Source organism: Mytilus galloprovincialis, chromosome 7 (genome assembly GCF_965363235.1).
Source record: "Mytilus galloprovincialis chromosome 7, xbMytGall1.hap1.1, whole genome shotgun sequence".
Classification (NCBI taxonomy): domain Eukaryota; kingdom Metazoa; phylum Mollusca; class Bivalvia; order Mytilida; family Mytilidae; genus Mytilus; species Mytilus galloprovincialis.
Window position 1 is genome coordinate 41,511,272 of NC_134844.1, and position 17,745 is coordinate 41,529,016.

The window sequence follows — 17,745 nt, forward strand, 5'->3', positions numbered from 1 at the left end:
TAAGACAGGATGTATAACAAATACGATTACAAAGTCCCTCACTTTGAAAATCTAATAGCTACAGAATAGTGGTTTAAAATTGAGTCTCCTTCTGAGTTTATCATCAATGTCTCAGTATGGGCTTGATAATTACAGAGCTAAATCATTTCTGTATAATATTTCATGCATGAGGTTAAAAAAATATTGTATTAAACAACATAAGATTGATATTTCTAAGAGTATGATGTCTTGACTTTTCACAATAACGGTAAACAAAGCTTAAAATAATTAACGGAAATTGAACTTTTTTTCCAATCACTTAACTCAGATTTCTTCCGCATGGAATTTTTGCTACTTTAAAAGTAAAATTATACAGAAATTTCAATCAAATTTCCTGGATTTCTATAATTGATGCTTTAAAAAATGGTAAATCAAAACTGTATTTTAAATTTTCAAATTATATAAGTATGGTAACTCCCGAGACACATTATCTTAAATTGAAAATGAAACTTCAATTTATGTTAATATAGTTTAATTAAGCTTCATTCTCTTTGTTTTTGTAGTCATTTGCATTATCAAACAGTTATGTGTGGCATTTACTGGACTATTATTTGTCCTTTTGGTATTTTGTTTTTGGTCATGGTTTGTTTTTTCCCCAGATTGTTGACTTGTTGTTTGTTGATTGCTGTCTTTAAAATCTAAATTCTACCCCTCTTTTGAGGTCAGTAAAGAAATGACAAATTTTCAAGGTATTTTTCCAAATTGTGTGGCAGTTGGTTCTTTCAGTTCTTTAACGTCTTGAATACTAAACCATTATCGTTAAAACATTTTTTTTCTCAGCTTTTTAAGGAAAAAATATCAATTGACAACCCATTCCAAGGCACTTAGTAGACTGTGACTAATAGCCATTTAGCTAGACACAATTTCTGTATATGGTCAATCAGATGGCTAATGTTTTACAGTATCAACTATTATTTTCAACATTGTCTCAGAAATCTACCATAATCCTAACAATATAACTTGGCAGTGCCAATTAACTATATAATGTTAAGTACCATTGACTCAATAGTTTAGGACATTTATTCAGTTTCCATTAACAAGTCACAGCTAGTCCTGGCCTTTTCAAAGATCAATCATATCTTAACCTTCCCTCATATTTTCATTAAGCTTTCAATAATACAGACATTTAAAAAATTGTGAGTCATTGTATTGAAGGGAGACAGCATGAAAAAGCTACAATTTTGGCCACTAGAATTCTTAAATTTAAAATGATAATTCTATTGAATATATATATGATAAAGTTTATTCTTCATTTACAGTTACAGCAGAATCTTGTTCTCCAAGAGCATGATGAGATTTGATGGCAATATTCTATTTAGAGCTGATGAATCATAGAGTTGAATTTAAGCTACAGGTAAAATGATGCAGTTTTAATGCCATCTGATGATTTCTCCTGACAAACATCACTGTCCAGAAACCTAACAGATTATAAATGCACATGGATGAGTCATTTATAACCTTGCCTAGATGTCCACAAGACATAAGTCATCGGATATCAGTAAAATGATCCATTTAAATTTTGCCCTAAAAATTTGTGAAAGCATAGCATTGCAAAATTCTTGCATTTAATTTAAACCTCAAATTCTACAAAAAGAGCCTTATAGGCGAGTGATATGAGAGCCAAATTTACATTTTTAATGCACCTACCTAACACACGGCTAAATTATATATCATTGGAAAGCTAAGAATGTGTACTTTCTAAATATCCCGGTCGTCAAAAGAAATTATGGTGCATTTTTTTTTAAATCGAGGTCAAAGGTCATGGGTGCAATTTCAATTCACGGATACTTCTAGTAGAAAAATCGAGTCAAAACAAATGCAAAAACGAAGCAATTATACAGAAATGCTGTATTACTGTTGGAAAAAAATATATTTCTATCATAGTATTAATTAATTTGGTTGATTTTAACGGTAACGCATGTTACGAAACGTTTTCTCTCGGATACTTAACCATAAGTCACACAAATTTATCTGTAGTCGCCCTTGCATTATCTAAATCTTATAATACCTCCATATCATTAATTTGATTGCACGTATTTACAAACATATATATGCAAATTTGATATAAATAATCCGAAACAAAATATTTGAAGCAAAGGGGAAATATAACATATGACGTATTTTTAATTGTTTAAGAAAGTTCCATGATGAGCTGTACATTAAAATTGAGGAAACGTATGGTCTCCTGTTAGTTTGAAAGCCTGCCAACCGCTTCAAGATCAGAAAACCATAGGGCGATTTTTTTAAATGTTAAGTTTGCAGGATCATACCGCAATTTCATTTACATAAAAAAAATCAGATATGATAAGAGTACTACATTGTAACTAACATAAGTAAAATGAGTATAGTGCTATTAGTATATTTTTTATCAACAAAATTGTGACAATTTTAATATAAAAAATCACAAGGAAAATATGATCACTCATTATACGTCAAACTGTGTTTGATTTTACTTTAGTCGGCCGCCGTGTATCTTGAGATATCTAATTAATCAAACAACACTTGACAAAGTAGTTTGTCTTTTTTTTTAAATTACGCTTGTGATGACATTCGGCTACTTTGGCACTAAGTATTACTTTTTTATATCTTGTTTTACCACTTCAAACGGAGGACAATGTTATCCTAATATTGAACCTTTTATTTGGCTTTCTTATGTTAATATCCCGTTAGCTTATAACCTAAATGATCGAAACGTCGAACCAATGGGATGTTGGACCATTTAGGTTTCGGAATATTGCGATATTGGAATATTAAAGGTTCATTTTATCTTGTAATTTCATCATTCTTACATCGGTTAACATATCCACACAAAAACAACTTCCTTGGCATGGGCTATATCAGTACAGCAGAGGTTTTGCTCAAAGCGGACACACGATCTACTATATACAGATTGAATAAAAAATTGGGAATGGACATGAGGGGTTTGTCAAAGAGACATCAACCCGTTTAAAAAGCAGGCCACGACTGAAGACCACCAATCATATGGGTCATCAATGCAGCAAGAAACTCCCAAACCCAGAGGCGTTCTTCAGCTGACCCCTAAACAGAAATATACTAGTTTGAAATGATAATGGACGTCATCATACTAAGCTTCAAAATATACTCAAGAAATAAAATAAAAAATCATACAAAACTAAGGAAGGCCATAGGCTCCTGATTTGGGACAGGCGCAAAATTGCGACGGGGTTAAACATGTTTTTGGAAATCTCAACCCTCCCCCTATACCTATACCAATGTGTGAACAGATCAAATCTTGTAGAAAGTTGGATGACATCATACCGGACCGATGTTGCCTTTTAGCCAACCAAAGCCATACGGAGAACTTCTATTGTTTCTGTAGTTAGGTCGACATTGTCTTGGATAAAATTTTGACCCCAAGAAGAAAAATAATGCCATGTAGAATGTGTGCCCAATTTTCAATTTTTCTAATCTCCTGAGTAGTCAAACTTGTTAATAGTTACCAAAGGGGTGTCCATAAATACGGTGCATTAGTAATAATAAACCTAAATGAAAAAGAGTAAAAAACAAGAATGTGTCCATAGTACATGGTTGCCCCACTCGCACTATCATTTTCCATGTTCAGTAGATCGTGAAATTGGGGTCAAAACTTTAATTTGGCATTAAAATTAGAAAGATCATATCATAAGGAACATGTGTACTAAGTTTCAAGTTGATTGGACTTCAACTTCATCAAAAACTACCTTGACCAAAAACTTTAACCAACGGACGGACAGACGAACGAACGAACAGAATGAGGCACAGACAAGAAAACATAATGCACCTCTACTATCGTAGATTGGGCATAAAAATTTATAGATTATATACATTCTACTTAAGCCATACATCTAAGAACTTTGTCAATAGGAATATCGTACGCTTTAATAACTGCCGCAGATGCGCCAACATCCAAAAGACAATACAGAAATGTTTTTAAAGCAGGAGGCATAATTTCAATTGAATAATCAAGTGAAATGTTTTTAGATAATGGATATTCATCTGATTGGATTACAACTTTACCCTTTATCTGCTTCCGTAAAATACTAGTAGCTGCATAAATTACTTGCAACCAGTTTTGCAGTCATTGCTCAGATCTTTAAATTTTACAGACTTTATATCACAGTCATTTTAAACGAGTAATTTTCCGTCATTACGGCATAAGACAAAATTATAGAGCTACTGTATACAATAATGGATGTACCTTGGCCTTGTTGATGCTGTACTACATGTAGCTAAAAATTGACTATATATTTTTAGTTTTTGTTGAAGCTGATAATATGTTGTGTAGTTTTCCCGGCGGCGATCCTCGGGTAGAAATTAAGCCCGGTTAACTGATCAAATAATTAAAGTTGTTAAGCAGAATACTTCCTTGTGTACAGGCACGTCATCTTTAATCGTCAAAATGTTAGTAAAAGCTGTTTTATGTTCAGAATTAAATAGCTCTTTACTTTCTGATTTCAAATTTTGTATAGCAAATATTTAGCGATGCAAGCTCGATAGTAAACTATAAAGATTTCATAGTAAAATTATCATGAGTTATCTTGTAAATCAGATTATTGTAGGAGATACATTGTATACATTGTATGTAGTAACACTCAATACAGCTTGAGTTTGCTCCTCAGAGGATACCTTATGAAGTTGTGTAACTTGCTTATAGGCTTTATACATTTGCAAAATATACAAACAGACAAATCAGAATGAGTTGTAGATATACTGCCTTTGTTGATACATGTATATGAAAAGAGACTGGTCGGTAGAATTGGTAATTGCAGTACAAAGTCTTTGTACAGACAAAACAGAAGATGATAGGTTGTGCTTACTTTTGAAATATTTATAGCAACTCTTATGATATTTTGTATTTTCAAATGGGATGTTTTCATTTTTTTCATATTCATCGACCAGTCTTCTGTAAACTTCATCTTTTCGTTTTCCCACTGTGTCAATACAACCGTATCTTCATTTAAGTGTTTAACTACATAGTTTCTATGTAGTAAATACATGACAGACTATGCATATCTGTGTCAATCAATGGATAGTTTTTGCTTTTTAGCATAGGAATGGTTTCATTGTGAACTGGACTGTGAAAAATTGACACAACTCCTTATTTAGAAAGGGGTGAATTCTGCAGAACTCAAAAACTATGTTTTACTTTGATTTGATCTTAATTTCGGACGATTTTATATCTGTTTAAGCTACACTGAAGTTAAAGATAGAAATAGAACCGTTTAAATATGATTTATCGTACTCTAATATCACTATTAAGTACACGGAAATCGACTAATATTTTCAGTAAAAAACGATAACGAAATAGAAATGGGATTCCGGAAACTATAGTGATTTTACCCAACAACATAAAATTACAGAAATTCGTGATTTTATGAAATGTTGAGATAAAGTCTTGATCTTGAATAAAAAAACGATAACTGATGAGTAATTTGGTGTGTTCTAAAACGGATAGAGTACAAAAGCATTTAATAAAAAAATAATTGTAGATCCGAAAAGGTCAGGATTATGAAAATTTTCGTACAAAATGTCAAATATTTAGAAGGAATGCAAAAGCATGCGGACTTACAGTTGAAAATATTGTTTTTCATTATTTTAAGAATCTAATTCACTCAATTATTCTGTTTAAAAGATGAGATACGACTAATTTTCTTTGCTTGAAAAACATGTCGTAATTTTATAATTTTCAACTAATTTCTGAAATAAACGTCAATTTTACAAAAACTGCACCGTACGATTTTGTGACGACTGGGCAAAAATCAAAGTTAAATCATTATTCTTTCATTCAAAAAAGAAATTAGCCGTGTGTTAGGTGGGTGCATTAAAGTCCTTAACTAGACGTCTTTTTCAAATATTACACTCGCCTATTATTTTTAGTTCTGTCTCAGAAAAAGATAATAATAACATGACATTTTTTAAAAAGAATCAAACGTTGACAAAATAACTTTTTGTTAAAGGGCTTGGCAGCTAGTTTTAACTATTATAATTTAAAAAAAAAAAACAATGTGCAAAAGAGTCACGTATGACGTCAATCTCAACATGTTAAAGATTATATCGACACTTTTGATTTTTTAACAAACAAACAGACAATACATTAACTTTTTTTGCAATTCCAAGGCAAAAAGCCAGCAGTTATCATCTTGATCATACAGCTTCCTCTATGTACAGTGCTGATCTGTCTATGATCTAATATTGCTGTTCAAATAAATATCTTGGCACATCAGCCAAGAGAATGTTACACTTGTGTGCCAACTGACACAAAATAAAAATAACAAAATATGGAAACAATCCACCAAAGACTAAAATATATATATAAAATTTACCAAGAATGTGTCCATAGTACACAGATGCCCCATCTGCACTATCTTTTTCAGTGGACCGTTGAAAAGGGGGAAAATCTCTAATTTGGCATTAAAATCAAAAAGATCATATCATTGGTAACATGTGTACTAAGTTTGAAGTTGATTGGACTTCAACTTCATCAAAAACTACCTTGACCAAAAACGTTAACCTGGAGTGGGACAAACGGACAGATGGACAGATGGATGCACAGACCAGAACACATAATGCCCATAAATGGGGCATAAAAATATGGTTTTTTTTTTTTACTAAAAAATTGTCCTATTAAATATTAACATTGATAATTTGACTAATTTTTCTCATAGTTAGAATATCTTAGGAAAGTTAAAATGTTGCAAACAATTGTAGAAATAACTACAAATTAAATACCATTTCATTAAATACTATTTCATCTTGCATCAATATATATATATAACATGCAGCAATTAATTCTTAGCTTCAAAAACCTCCCTGATTATATATGTTAACTAAGGAATTAATGCTATCAGATTGATTTCTTCTGCAGAAATATCTACTGAGCTTTGGAAGAGCTTAGTTGTGAGTTATTATGTAATTCAGTTCAGTTAGAAACCACATCTGGGCTTTCAAAGAACAAAATTAACAATTTATAAATACCTCATACATGGTTTGGACATAGGAGCTAATATCTACAGTTTAAACAAGCTAAGAATCGTCTAATAACATTATAAGCTTTAGTTACAAACTACGTCACTACCATCTTAAAGTACAAGAGATATTGAATGTAAATAAGACAGAGAAAATTAATTAAATTTCCCAAGTCAGGCGAACGAAAATATCTTGACTCCTTATTTGAAGAATCCTGAAATGCAAGAAGCTCAGCTGAGATATTATATTAACTATTGATTGGTGTTTAACACCCCTTTCAGCACTATTGATCATTGTGTGGTGATCAGTTTTTATTGGTGACCAAAGAAAACCATGACCTTTGGTAGGAAAACTAACAACTGTTATATAATAATAGTGTAGTAATCAACCATTATTTAAGATGTTTCGGCCGTTGGCCTTCTTCAGTTTCTTTATTTTTCCTGTTATATAATTGGTATGAATTATTTTTTACTTTTATGGATGCCATATAAGTTTGCTGACTGTTTTGATAGATTGATTATTGATTGCTCTGTGAACTCTGTGTTGACTGTTTTGCAGAAATTGGTTGTGTGTTACAGATACTCAAAGACATGTTCCGAAAGTTGTAGCTAGTCAGAAATTTTTAATGCTGTTCAATTTTACAGTGGTTTTAGACACATATAAATATATTAAAAATCCAACAACACACAGCAATCAACATCTGCAGTATATGATTTAAAACAAGAATGTGTTCAAAGTACATTTATGCCCTACTTGGACTATAATTTACTATAAAACAAGAATGTATCCCTAGCACACAGATGCCCCGGCCCACTCAAACTATCATTTACCATGTTTAGGGGTCAAAAATCTAATTTGGCATTTAAATTAAAAGGATCATATCATAGGGTACATGTATGTATACTAATTTTCAAGTTGATTGGACTTCAACTTCATCAAAAACTACTGTGACTAAAACATTTAACCTGAAGGGAGACAGACGGACAGACAGACAGACGAACGGACTAACGACACGACCCACAGAATAGAAGACATTATGCCCCTCTTCTATTATACGTGGGACATAAAAAAGAACCTGTTAAAGATAATTTTATAAATAAAACCGTAGAAATTGAGTATAAAGTGATATACAGAAACCCCAAAACACAATAAGAAAGTCATCTAGAGCTTAAATTCCAATATTTAACAGTTACAAAAGTGTTTAAGCGTGCAATGTCGATTTAAAAAAACCAAGAGTTCAGAAAATTTGTAATAAAAAGGCCATAAAACACCTACATCTTTGATCTTGCAGCTCCCAGATTTAAGTCTAATTCACAGTTCACCTGAGAGGGCACATGAGAACTTCAATTGATGATTTAAGATATTCATACAGTATATATAAGAGAACTTTCTGTACTCTGTATAAATGTTTTGAGTTGCTGCCATTAAATCATCACACCATATGAACTTCCATGGCGCCACTGTGTAATAATCAACACATCAAAATGGTACGTGATTTATATTGAATTCTAACCACTTTTTCCACCTATTTGAATTGATGAAGTCTAATTTCTTCATTCTGAATCACATTTTCTACCTATCTGAATTCATTAACTCCAATCTAAAGCACAAATTTATAGTTCCAATTATTACATGCAACTTCCAATTATTCATGTGAAAATCCAACATTTTGTCCATCAGAACTAACATGACTTATACATCATGGCATTTATGTTCTTATTTAACTTTCAAATTGGTTACATTGTCTGGGCGTTATAATACACCATGGACTTATTCTTTAAGAAACACTGGGAACAGGATATACATGAGAGCTTCAAACAATTGATGTATTAAGAACTAGAGGCTCCAAGCTCAAGGAACTCAATGCAGCTCAACTAGTATAGTAACGCCCATATATTATAAATTTTATTAAGACTGTTATGCTCTGGTAATAATAACTTCTAAAGATAAAAGAAGCATGATGTCCAGTTTTACCTGTGAAAAAGAACTTTTGCTTACTACTTTTTCATATATACTGGTAAGATAATGAAATCCGTATCCTTAAGGAAAGTGAGTTTATTGTAAAGAAACTTCAGAAAATTAAAAGCACACCAATTTGCCCCAAAAATATTTTCTGGAAAACAGACCTTTAATGAGTCATATGTTTCCTTATTTTTTCTTGCTTATTTGAAATTCAACACAAAATTATTTAAAGACTGCTTCAAAATGCATTGAACATTTTTTATTTTCAAATAATTCATAGATTTTACATCATAAACAATAATTTAAATTTCTGATAATAATACTTAATAGCTTTTCAATTGGCATGCATAAATGATTTTCCATCTCAGATATAATGCTTTAAAACCGTAATTTTAATTCATCTAATGGTATTTATGCTATTTGAATTACAAAAAGCAATGCAACTAATTCATTTTATTGTAATTCTAGCCTTTTAAGAATTATTTCAAAAGTTTTTTTCAACTTCAGGATTTCTGGTTACATAATTTTTGACTCATCTTTTTATGTTCATTTAAATATAACTTAAAGCATAAATATGTGTTTTTTCTGTGCCTTAATTCAAAAAGTTTAGAACCAATTAGGGTTTGAGCAGAAAAAACAGAAAATTGCATCTAAATAGATAAAACAAGATATCTTTACCAACATTTTAGTGAAATGAACTAAAAAGAACACTTATTTTTTTTCATTAGAAGTATTTCCACATCAGCCTTGTCAGGTTGGATCTATAAAAGTGAGGACTCCATTTGCATATAAGTTTTAAAAAATTTCCAAAATGTAAAATGTTTGACTTGATTGCTATTGTGAAATTTTAATTCTTCATATTTTTGAAATGTAATGAAAGAAATATTAAAAGCTTATTACAAATTTTCAAGATTATAATTTGACAGGCATTTCTCCTTTCGAATGAATCTGGCATGAATATTCAATTTCTGATATTTAATATAGAAAACAGTTTATACATGTCATACAGTCATTTTAATAAAATATGGTATTGATTAAAGAACAGATTTCATTTGAAAATTTTATTGATAAATAATAAAATCTATCACAAAGCTTTTCATTAAACAACATAAATTGTGGTTTTATGTCCGGACTTTATGTCTTAATGTATGAGTTTTGTACAGTTATGAGAAAGCTGACAGACCTTTTGGGTTGAGAGTTTTATACCACAAGCTTTTTACTACTCTACTGGAACAAAGTTTCAGATGTGAATCCATCACAAGTACAATACTAACATTTCCCCGAAGAGCGTTAAACCATTTAGCTTGTTTATAGGTAGGGGATGTCAATACAAAAATAGCATTATGACTGAAATTGGAAACAGCAAATTGATTTCACTTAAAACAGTTAAATGACTTTTTTTCAAGAAATTCCTTTCTACTTAACTTTTATCTATTTCTTTAAATGGATAGGTTTGATGTTTTGGAGAACATTTCACATTTAAAAATGCAATGATTATTTCAACAAGACATTATTGGGAATAAATAGGATCGACCTACGACCTATTAAACCACACATTTAATTCCTATCCAAATACTGTGAATTCATTATTATTAGTTGGATACCATTATTTTCGTGGATTTCGTTGGTACATGGAAACCAAGAATCTAAATGTTCAATGAATTGTAATTGTGTTGTATGATTAAATGCAGACTTTTCAAAAACAACGAAATTGAATATCCACCAAAATGCAAGTTTTCCTCAACCCACAAAAATTGGTAACCACGAAAATAAATGAATACACCTTACAGTAGTATCTTTTCTGAATATTCAGCCTAAATTTAAACTTGGCTTTTAAGGTGGTACCCAACACCTTCACTAAAATTAATTTGGCTCGTTTAATTTTCATAAAATTTTGAAAAAGTATTTACTTTGACCCTTTGACAAAAATATAAAAAATTCAAAATATTTGAACCAACCAATTTATCAGAAAAATTACACTGGTTATATAGCAGTTTGACAAACACTAATTTTGATCATCGAGAAGCTTAACATTCCCTTAACAACACAACGTAATTAAAACGGTTAGCTGATTTTACAGAGTTATATCCCTGTAGTGTTAGGTACCACCTTAATTGTTTAAAGCTCAAGCTTCCTATATTTCTTTTGTTTTTGCTAAAACAAGTTACATGTAAAGCTAATAAAAAAATATGCATGCAGATACTTCCATTTTGCATTTAAGTCTTTAAGTTCTTCCTAAACTGACTAAGTCAATGGTACTGAGTCATGTCTATAAAGGTAAATGATTCCTTTTTTAACCCTTAGTAAACTCAGCTCAATTTGTGGTGCGGTTCATAATGCACTGATATAACGAAGAAAAATAACAATTTCAAAAACATCTTTTAAAAACATCCGCTTATAATTGAATTGTCTGTGTAACAGAAACTTATTTCAAATTTCAGACCGTTCAGGACATGACAGTTACACGTCAGTGTCTACTGCTAATCAAATTCTGTATTTCATTTTTTCACTCCATCTACTTTTCTTATATGCTTTTAACTAAAGAAAAGGAACTTGTACTTTTTTTTACTACATTTAATGACTTCTTAACTCTAAATTATTCTAAGCAACTGTGAAATTGACAGGTTTTAAATAAATCGGAAATATTTCCATATTTACTGAGACTTCATCTCTTAGATACATTAAACAATTGACATTTATAAGAGGAAGCACTCGGCTGTCTGTTAAATGATTCCATTTTATCAAGATAGTTTTTCAGACACTATGCTAAATATAGTGGTTCTGTAAAATGTTTATCAAATTAGCCAGAATCTGACATAACATAGCTAATAGGTTGTCTTTATCTTTAATATGGTAATCCTCAATATAATGCATGTAAATTGATGTCTGTGTAAAGACATAAGGACTTACATGTTACTGAACATAATTCTATTTTTCTTCTTCAGAATACAGTTATTTAATATCTTTTTGTCTTATTTCACAAATATTTAAATATTTTTGAGGGATAACATGACTGGAAAGTTTAAAATTTCTGTAAAATCTATCCTACACCAGGCACTGACAGACACTACTATGAAACCAATAACTGAGTGAAATCATAGCTCATATGCGAAATATGGCCATTGTATTCGTTAATATAATTATTATTCTAACTTTCCCCAAAAATGCAAGCTGCACATGTATTCCATATTTCATTCAATCAAAATATGGTCTTTTAACTATAACCTATCTTTGAAGGTAAAAACATTCTCAATTTTGATTTTAAGTTTTAACTATTTATGACAGTGGATCACAATCATAACTGGAGTCTTAACTTGTCTATGACAGTGAATCACAATTGTTACTGAAGTCTAAACTTATCTATGAGAGTGAATCACAATTGTAACTGAAGTCTACACTTATCTATAACAGTGAATCACAATTGTAACTGAAGTCTACACTTATCTATGACAGTGAATCACAATTGTAACTAAAGTCTTAACTTATCTATGACAGTGAATCACAATTATTACTAAAGTCTAAACTTATCTATGGCAGTGAATCACAATTGTAACTGAAGTCTAAACTTATCTATGACAGTGAATCACTATTGCAACTGAAATCTTAACTTATCTATGAGAGTGAATCACAATTGTTACTGAAGTCTAAACTTATCTATGACAGTGAATCACAATTGTAACTGAAGTCTACACTTATCTTTGACAGTTAATCCCAATTATAACTGAAGTCTAAACTTATCTATGACAGTGAATCACAATTGTAACTAAAGTCTACACTTATCTATGACAGTGAATAACAATTGTAACTGAAGTCTAAACTTATCTATGACAGTGAATCACTATTGCAACTGAAATCTTAACTTATCTATGAGAGTGAATCACAATTGTTACTGAAGTCTAAACTTATCTATGACAGTGAATCACAATTGTAACTGAAGTCTAAACTTATCTTTGACAGTTAATCCCAATTATAACTGAAATCTAAACTTATCTATGACAGTGAATCACAATTGTAACTAAAGTCTACACTTATCTATGACAGTGAATAACAATTGTAACTGAAGTCTAAACTTATCTATAACAGTGAATCACAATTGTAACTGAAGTCTAAACATATCTATGACAGTGAATCACTATTGTAACTGAAATCTTAACTTATCTATGAGAGTGAATCACAATTGTTACTGAGGTCTACACTTATCTATGACAGTGAATCACAATTGTAACTGAAGTCTAAACTTATCTATGACAGTGAATCACAATTGTAACTGAAGTCTAAACTTATCTATGGCAGTGAATCACTATTGTAACTGAAATCTTAACTTATCTATGAGAGTGAATCACAATTGTTACTGAAGTCTAAACTTATCTATGGCAGTGAATCACAATTGTAACTGAAGTCTAAACTTATCTATGACAGTGAATCACAATTGTAACTGAAGGCTAAACTTATCCATGACAGTAAATCACTATTGTAACGGAAATCTTAACTTATCTATGAGAGTGAATCACAATTGTTACTGAAGTCTAAACTTATCTATGACAGTGAATCACAATTGTAACTGAAGTCTAAACTTATCTATGACAGTGAATCACAATTGTAACTGAAGTCTTAACTTATCTATGGCAGTGAATTACAATTGTTACTGAAGTCTAAACTTATCTATGGCAGTGAATCACAATTGTAACTGAAGTCTAAACTTATCTATGACAGTGAATCACAATTGTAACTGAAATCTTAACTTATCTATGACAGTGAATCACAATTGTTACTGAAGTCTAAACTTATCTATGACAGTGAATCACAATTGTAACTGAAGTCTACACTTATCTATATATGACAGTGAATCACAATTGTAACTCAAGTCTTAACGTATCTATGGCAGTGAATAACAATTGTAACTGAAGTCTAAACTTATCTATGATAGTGAATAAGATTGTTACTGAAGTCTAAACTTATCTATGACAGTGAATCACAATTGTTACTGAAGTCTACACTTATCTATGACAGTGGATCTCAATTGTAACTGAAGTCTTAACTTATCTATGACAGTTAATCTCAATTGTTACTGAAGTCTAAACTTATCTATGACAGTGAATCACAATTGTAACTGAAGTCTAAACTTATCTATGATAGTGAATAAGATTTTTCCTGAAGTCTAAACTTATCTATGACAGTGAATCACAATTGTTACTGAAGTCTACACTTATCTATGACAGTGGATCTCAATTGTAACTGAAGTATATACACTTATCTATGACAGTGAATCATTATTCTTACCAAAGCCTTAGCTTATTTATGACAGCTTTTTTACTATAAAGTCAAAGCATAAGTATATTTTAAGCAGTGAAAACGTCACTATTCTAACCTAGTTTTAAAGTACCATTCAAGGAAATATAAATCCTTTCTAACTTAAGTTTTAATTACTGTAAGTTTCAACATACCTTTAGATATGAATCCAACATACCTATAGATATGAAACAACCAGATGCTCCGCAGGGGGTAGCTTTATACGACCGCAGAGGTTGAACCCTGAACGGTTGGGGCAAGTATGGACAAAACATTCAAGCTGGATTCAGCTCTAAATTTGGATTGTGATTAAATAGTTGACACAGCATAGGTTTCTGACACAGAATGAATGTGTTCTAATGAACTTAAAATTTTTGTTTTCTCTTAGAGCAATTCACTATGCTGTTGAATATTAATCCTCTCAAAAAAATGTTTGAAGAAATTTTCCTTTTTATTTATGAAATTTCAAATGAGAAAAATTGAACCCAATGTTTTTAATCACATCCCCCTTTCCCTTATTCCAAAATTAATCTCAATTAAAATTTCTAATGGAGTTTGCAACAATAACTACTCATTTAAATACATCATAAAATATTAAGATGTAAAAAAACTGCTTGTTATCACTGAATGGTAAAGATTATTTTAATTTATCAGTTGGTAGTAAAAAGTGAATATACATTGTATATTGTATATAACAAAGATTTAAGTTGATTCTGGACAAAGAAAGATAACTCCAATTAAAAAAAAATCTTGCTATTGCACAATATTTTGCAATTAGATATTTCTTGCTTACTATTCTGGACAAAGAAAGATAACTCTAATTAAAAAAAAATTTGCTATTTCACAATATTGTGCAATTAGATATTTCTTGCCATTGCGCAATACTGTGCAATTGAAAAGACTTGCTATTGCACAATACTTAATATAATAATTTTAGATTGTGATTTGGACCAACTTGAAAACTGGGCCCATAATAGAAAATCTAAGTACATTTTTGGATTCAGCATATCAAAGAACCCCAAGATTTCAATTTTTGTTAAAATCAGACTAAGTTTAATTTTGGACCCTTTGGACTTTAGTGTAGACCAATTTGAAAACAGGACCAAAAATGAAGAATCTACATACACAGTTAGATTTGGTATATCAAAGAACCCCATTTATTCAATTTTTGATGAAATCAAACAAAGTTTAATTTTGGACCCCGATTTGGACCAACTTGAAAACTGGGCCAATAATAAAGAATCTAAGTACATTTTTAGATTCAGCATATCAAAGAACCTAACTGATTCATTTTTTGTCAAAATCAAACTAAGTTTAATTTTGAACCCTTTGGACCTTAATGTAGACCAATTTGAAAACGGCACCAAAAGATAAGAATCTACATGCACAGTCATGACAGTTAGATTCGGCATATCAAAGAACCCCAATTATTCAATTTTGATGAAATCAAACAAATTTTAATTTTGGACCCTTTGGGCCCCTTATTCTGTTGGGACCAAAACTCCCAAAATCAATACCAACCTTCCTTTTATGGTCATAAACCTTGTGATTTAATTTCATAGATTTCTATTTACTTATACTAACGTTATGGTGCGAAAACCAAGAAAAATGCTTATTTGGGTCCCTTTTTGGCCCCTAATTCCTAAACTGTTGGGACCTAAACTCCCAAAATCGATCCCAACCTTCCTTTTGTAGTCATTAACCTTGTGTCAAAATTTCATAGATTTCTATTAACTTAAACTAAAGTTATAGTGCGAAAACCAAGAAAATGCTTATTTGGGCCCTTTTTGGAACTTAATTCCTAAAATGTTGGGACCAAAACTCCCAAAATCAATACCAACCTTCCTTTTGTGGTCATAAACCTTGTGTTAAATCTTCATAGATTTCCATTCACTTTTACTAAACTTAGAGTGCGAAAACTAAAAGTATTCGGACGACGACGACGCCAATGTGATAGCAATATACGACGAAATTTTTTTCAAATTTTGCGGTCGTATAAAAATGAATCACAATTCTTACTTAAGTTTTAACATACCAACAGAAATGAATCACAATAATATCTTAAATTTTAACATACCTATGCAGTAAATGAGCTTCTAAATCGGATCTGGGTAAAACTTCTTCACAGTAATCTACATTAGGACACACTACTAATAACTTATCTAACAATCTGAAAATAGAAACATCAAAAGTAGGTCACAGATGGCTATTTATCTGAAACAAATATTGAATTAAAAGAACATGAAGAAAGAGCAGTTTTAGTATAAATACAGACAATTTTTTATGCTCTTTGTTAGGTTTTTGTATCTTTGACACATTTCCCATTTCTAGTCTCAGTTTTAATACTATAGATCTCAGCCAGTTTGTTACATAATAAATATCTAAAAATAAATATCTAAAAATAAATATCTAAAAATAAATATCTAAAAATAAATATAATCTAGAAAAGAATATAATAAAACTAAGTCACAGTAATTCCAGAACTTGGGTTCAATTTCACCACTGAGACTAAATAAATTGCTAGAACAAAATTTTATATGTCACTAGAAAAATTGGACAAATACTAACTACTGACATGGTCAAGAGATCTCAATTATATGCATTATATAACAAGTATATTGCTTACTATAGTGCGGTGACTGAAGGCAGATTTTTTTGAATTTAATCTCCCCACCGAACACACACCTATATAATATATCATTGGAAAGAGGAAATCGTGTACTATAATAATATGCCTGTCGTCAAGACTTGATATGGTCACATTTTTTTAAAATTGAGGTCAAAGGTCATATGTAAAAATCTGTGAAAATTTGGGAGGGTTTCAATTTTGACATTTTTTTATATTTCTAAACTCTACCTAAATACAAATGATACTGTTTTGGCTTTAGTAATGTTTGTTATTATACATAAACCTTAATCATTGAGATTTTTTTATCAAAAAAATTCATAAAACGACGTTTTATAAATTAAACTTCAAAAATCAAGTTTTCAACCTATAAAATGTTTAGAGCACCTTAACCTTATGACAAATTTCAAATTCAGGTAAACATCAAGTGTCATGTAGGACAATACTTTAAAATTATTTTTTAAACCATCATATTGGGTGAGGTATGAAACCAAAGCAATAGAACACTACAGTCAAATATGACCTCAAATTGAATTTGCGGATACTTTTTTTTTTTAAAGACTACTCGTTGCTTTTGGGGTTTTTTTCACAATTATTACTGCTTCCATAGTATCATCTGTTGTTGTGTATTTTACTCTGGTTAAAATCTATTACATTATAGGTTTTGTACCTATATATCCCCCCTTTTTTTCCTTGCAACGTACCACAAACTTCAAAAGTATTCCATATAAAAAAAAGAAGATGTGATATGATTGCAAATGAGACATAAATTACGGGCTTCAACAATGAGTAAAAAATTAAATTCATACTGCATAGTCTTCAATTCCCGAAACAAATAATGTAAAACAAACGAAAAATCTAAC

General features: G+C 30.6%; 1 protein-coding gene across 2 annotated transcripts in view; it reads right to left on the bottom strand.

The window, feature by feature from the left end:
- Positions 1-17,745, bottom strand: part of LOC143083012 (ligand of Numb protein X 2-like) — a 75,855-nt gene that overhangs the window by 25,163 nt on the left and 32,947 nt on the right. For both annotated transcript variants that reach the window (XM_076259120.1, XM_076259121.1), the window contains one exon: positions 16,334-16,426. In XM_076259120.1, the coding sequence (XP_076115235.1) occupies positions 16,334-16,426 (93 nt within the window). The remainder of the gene's footprint in view (positions 1-16,333; positions 16,427-17,745) is intronic.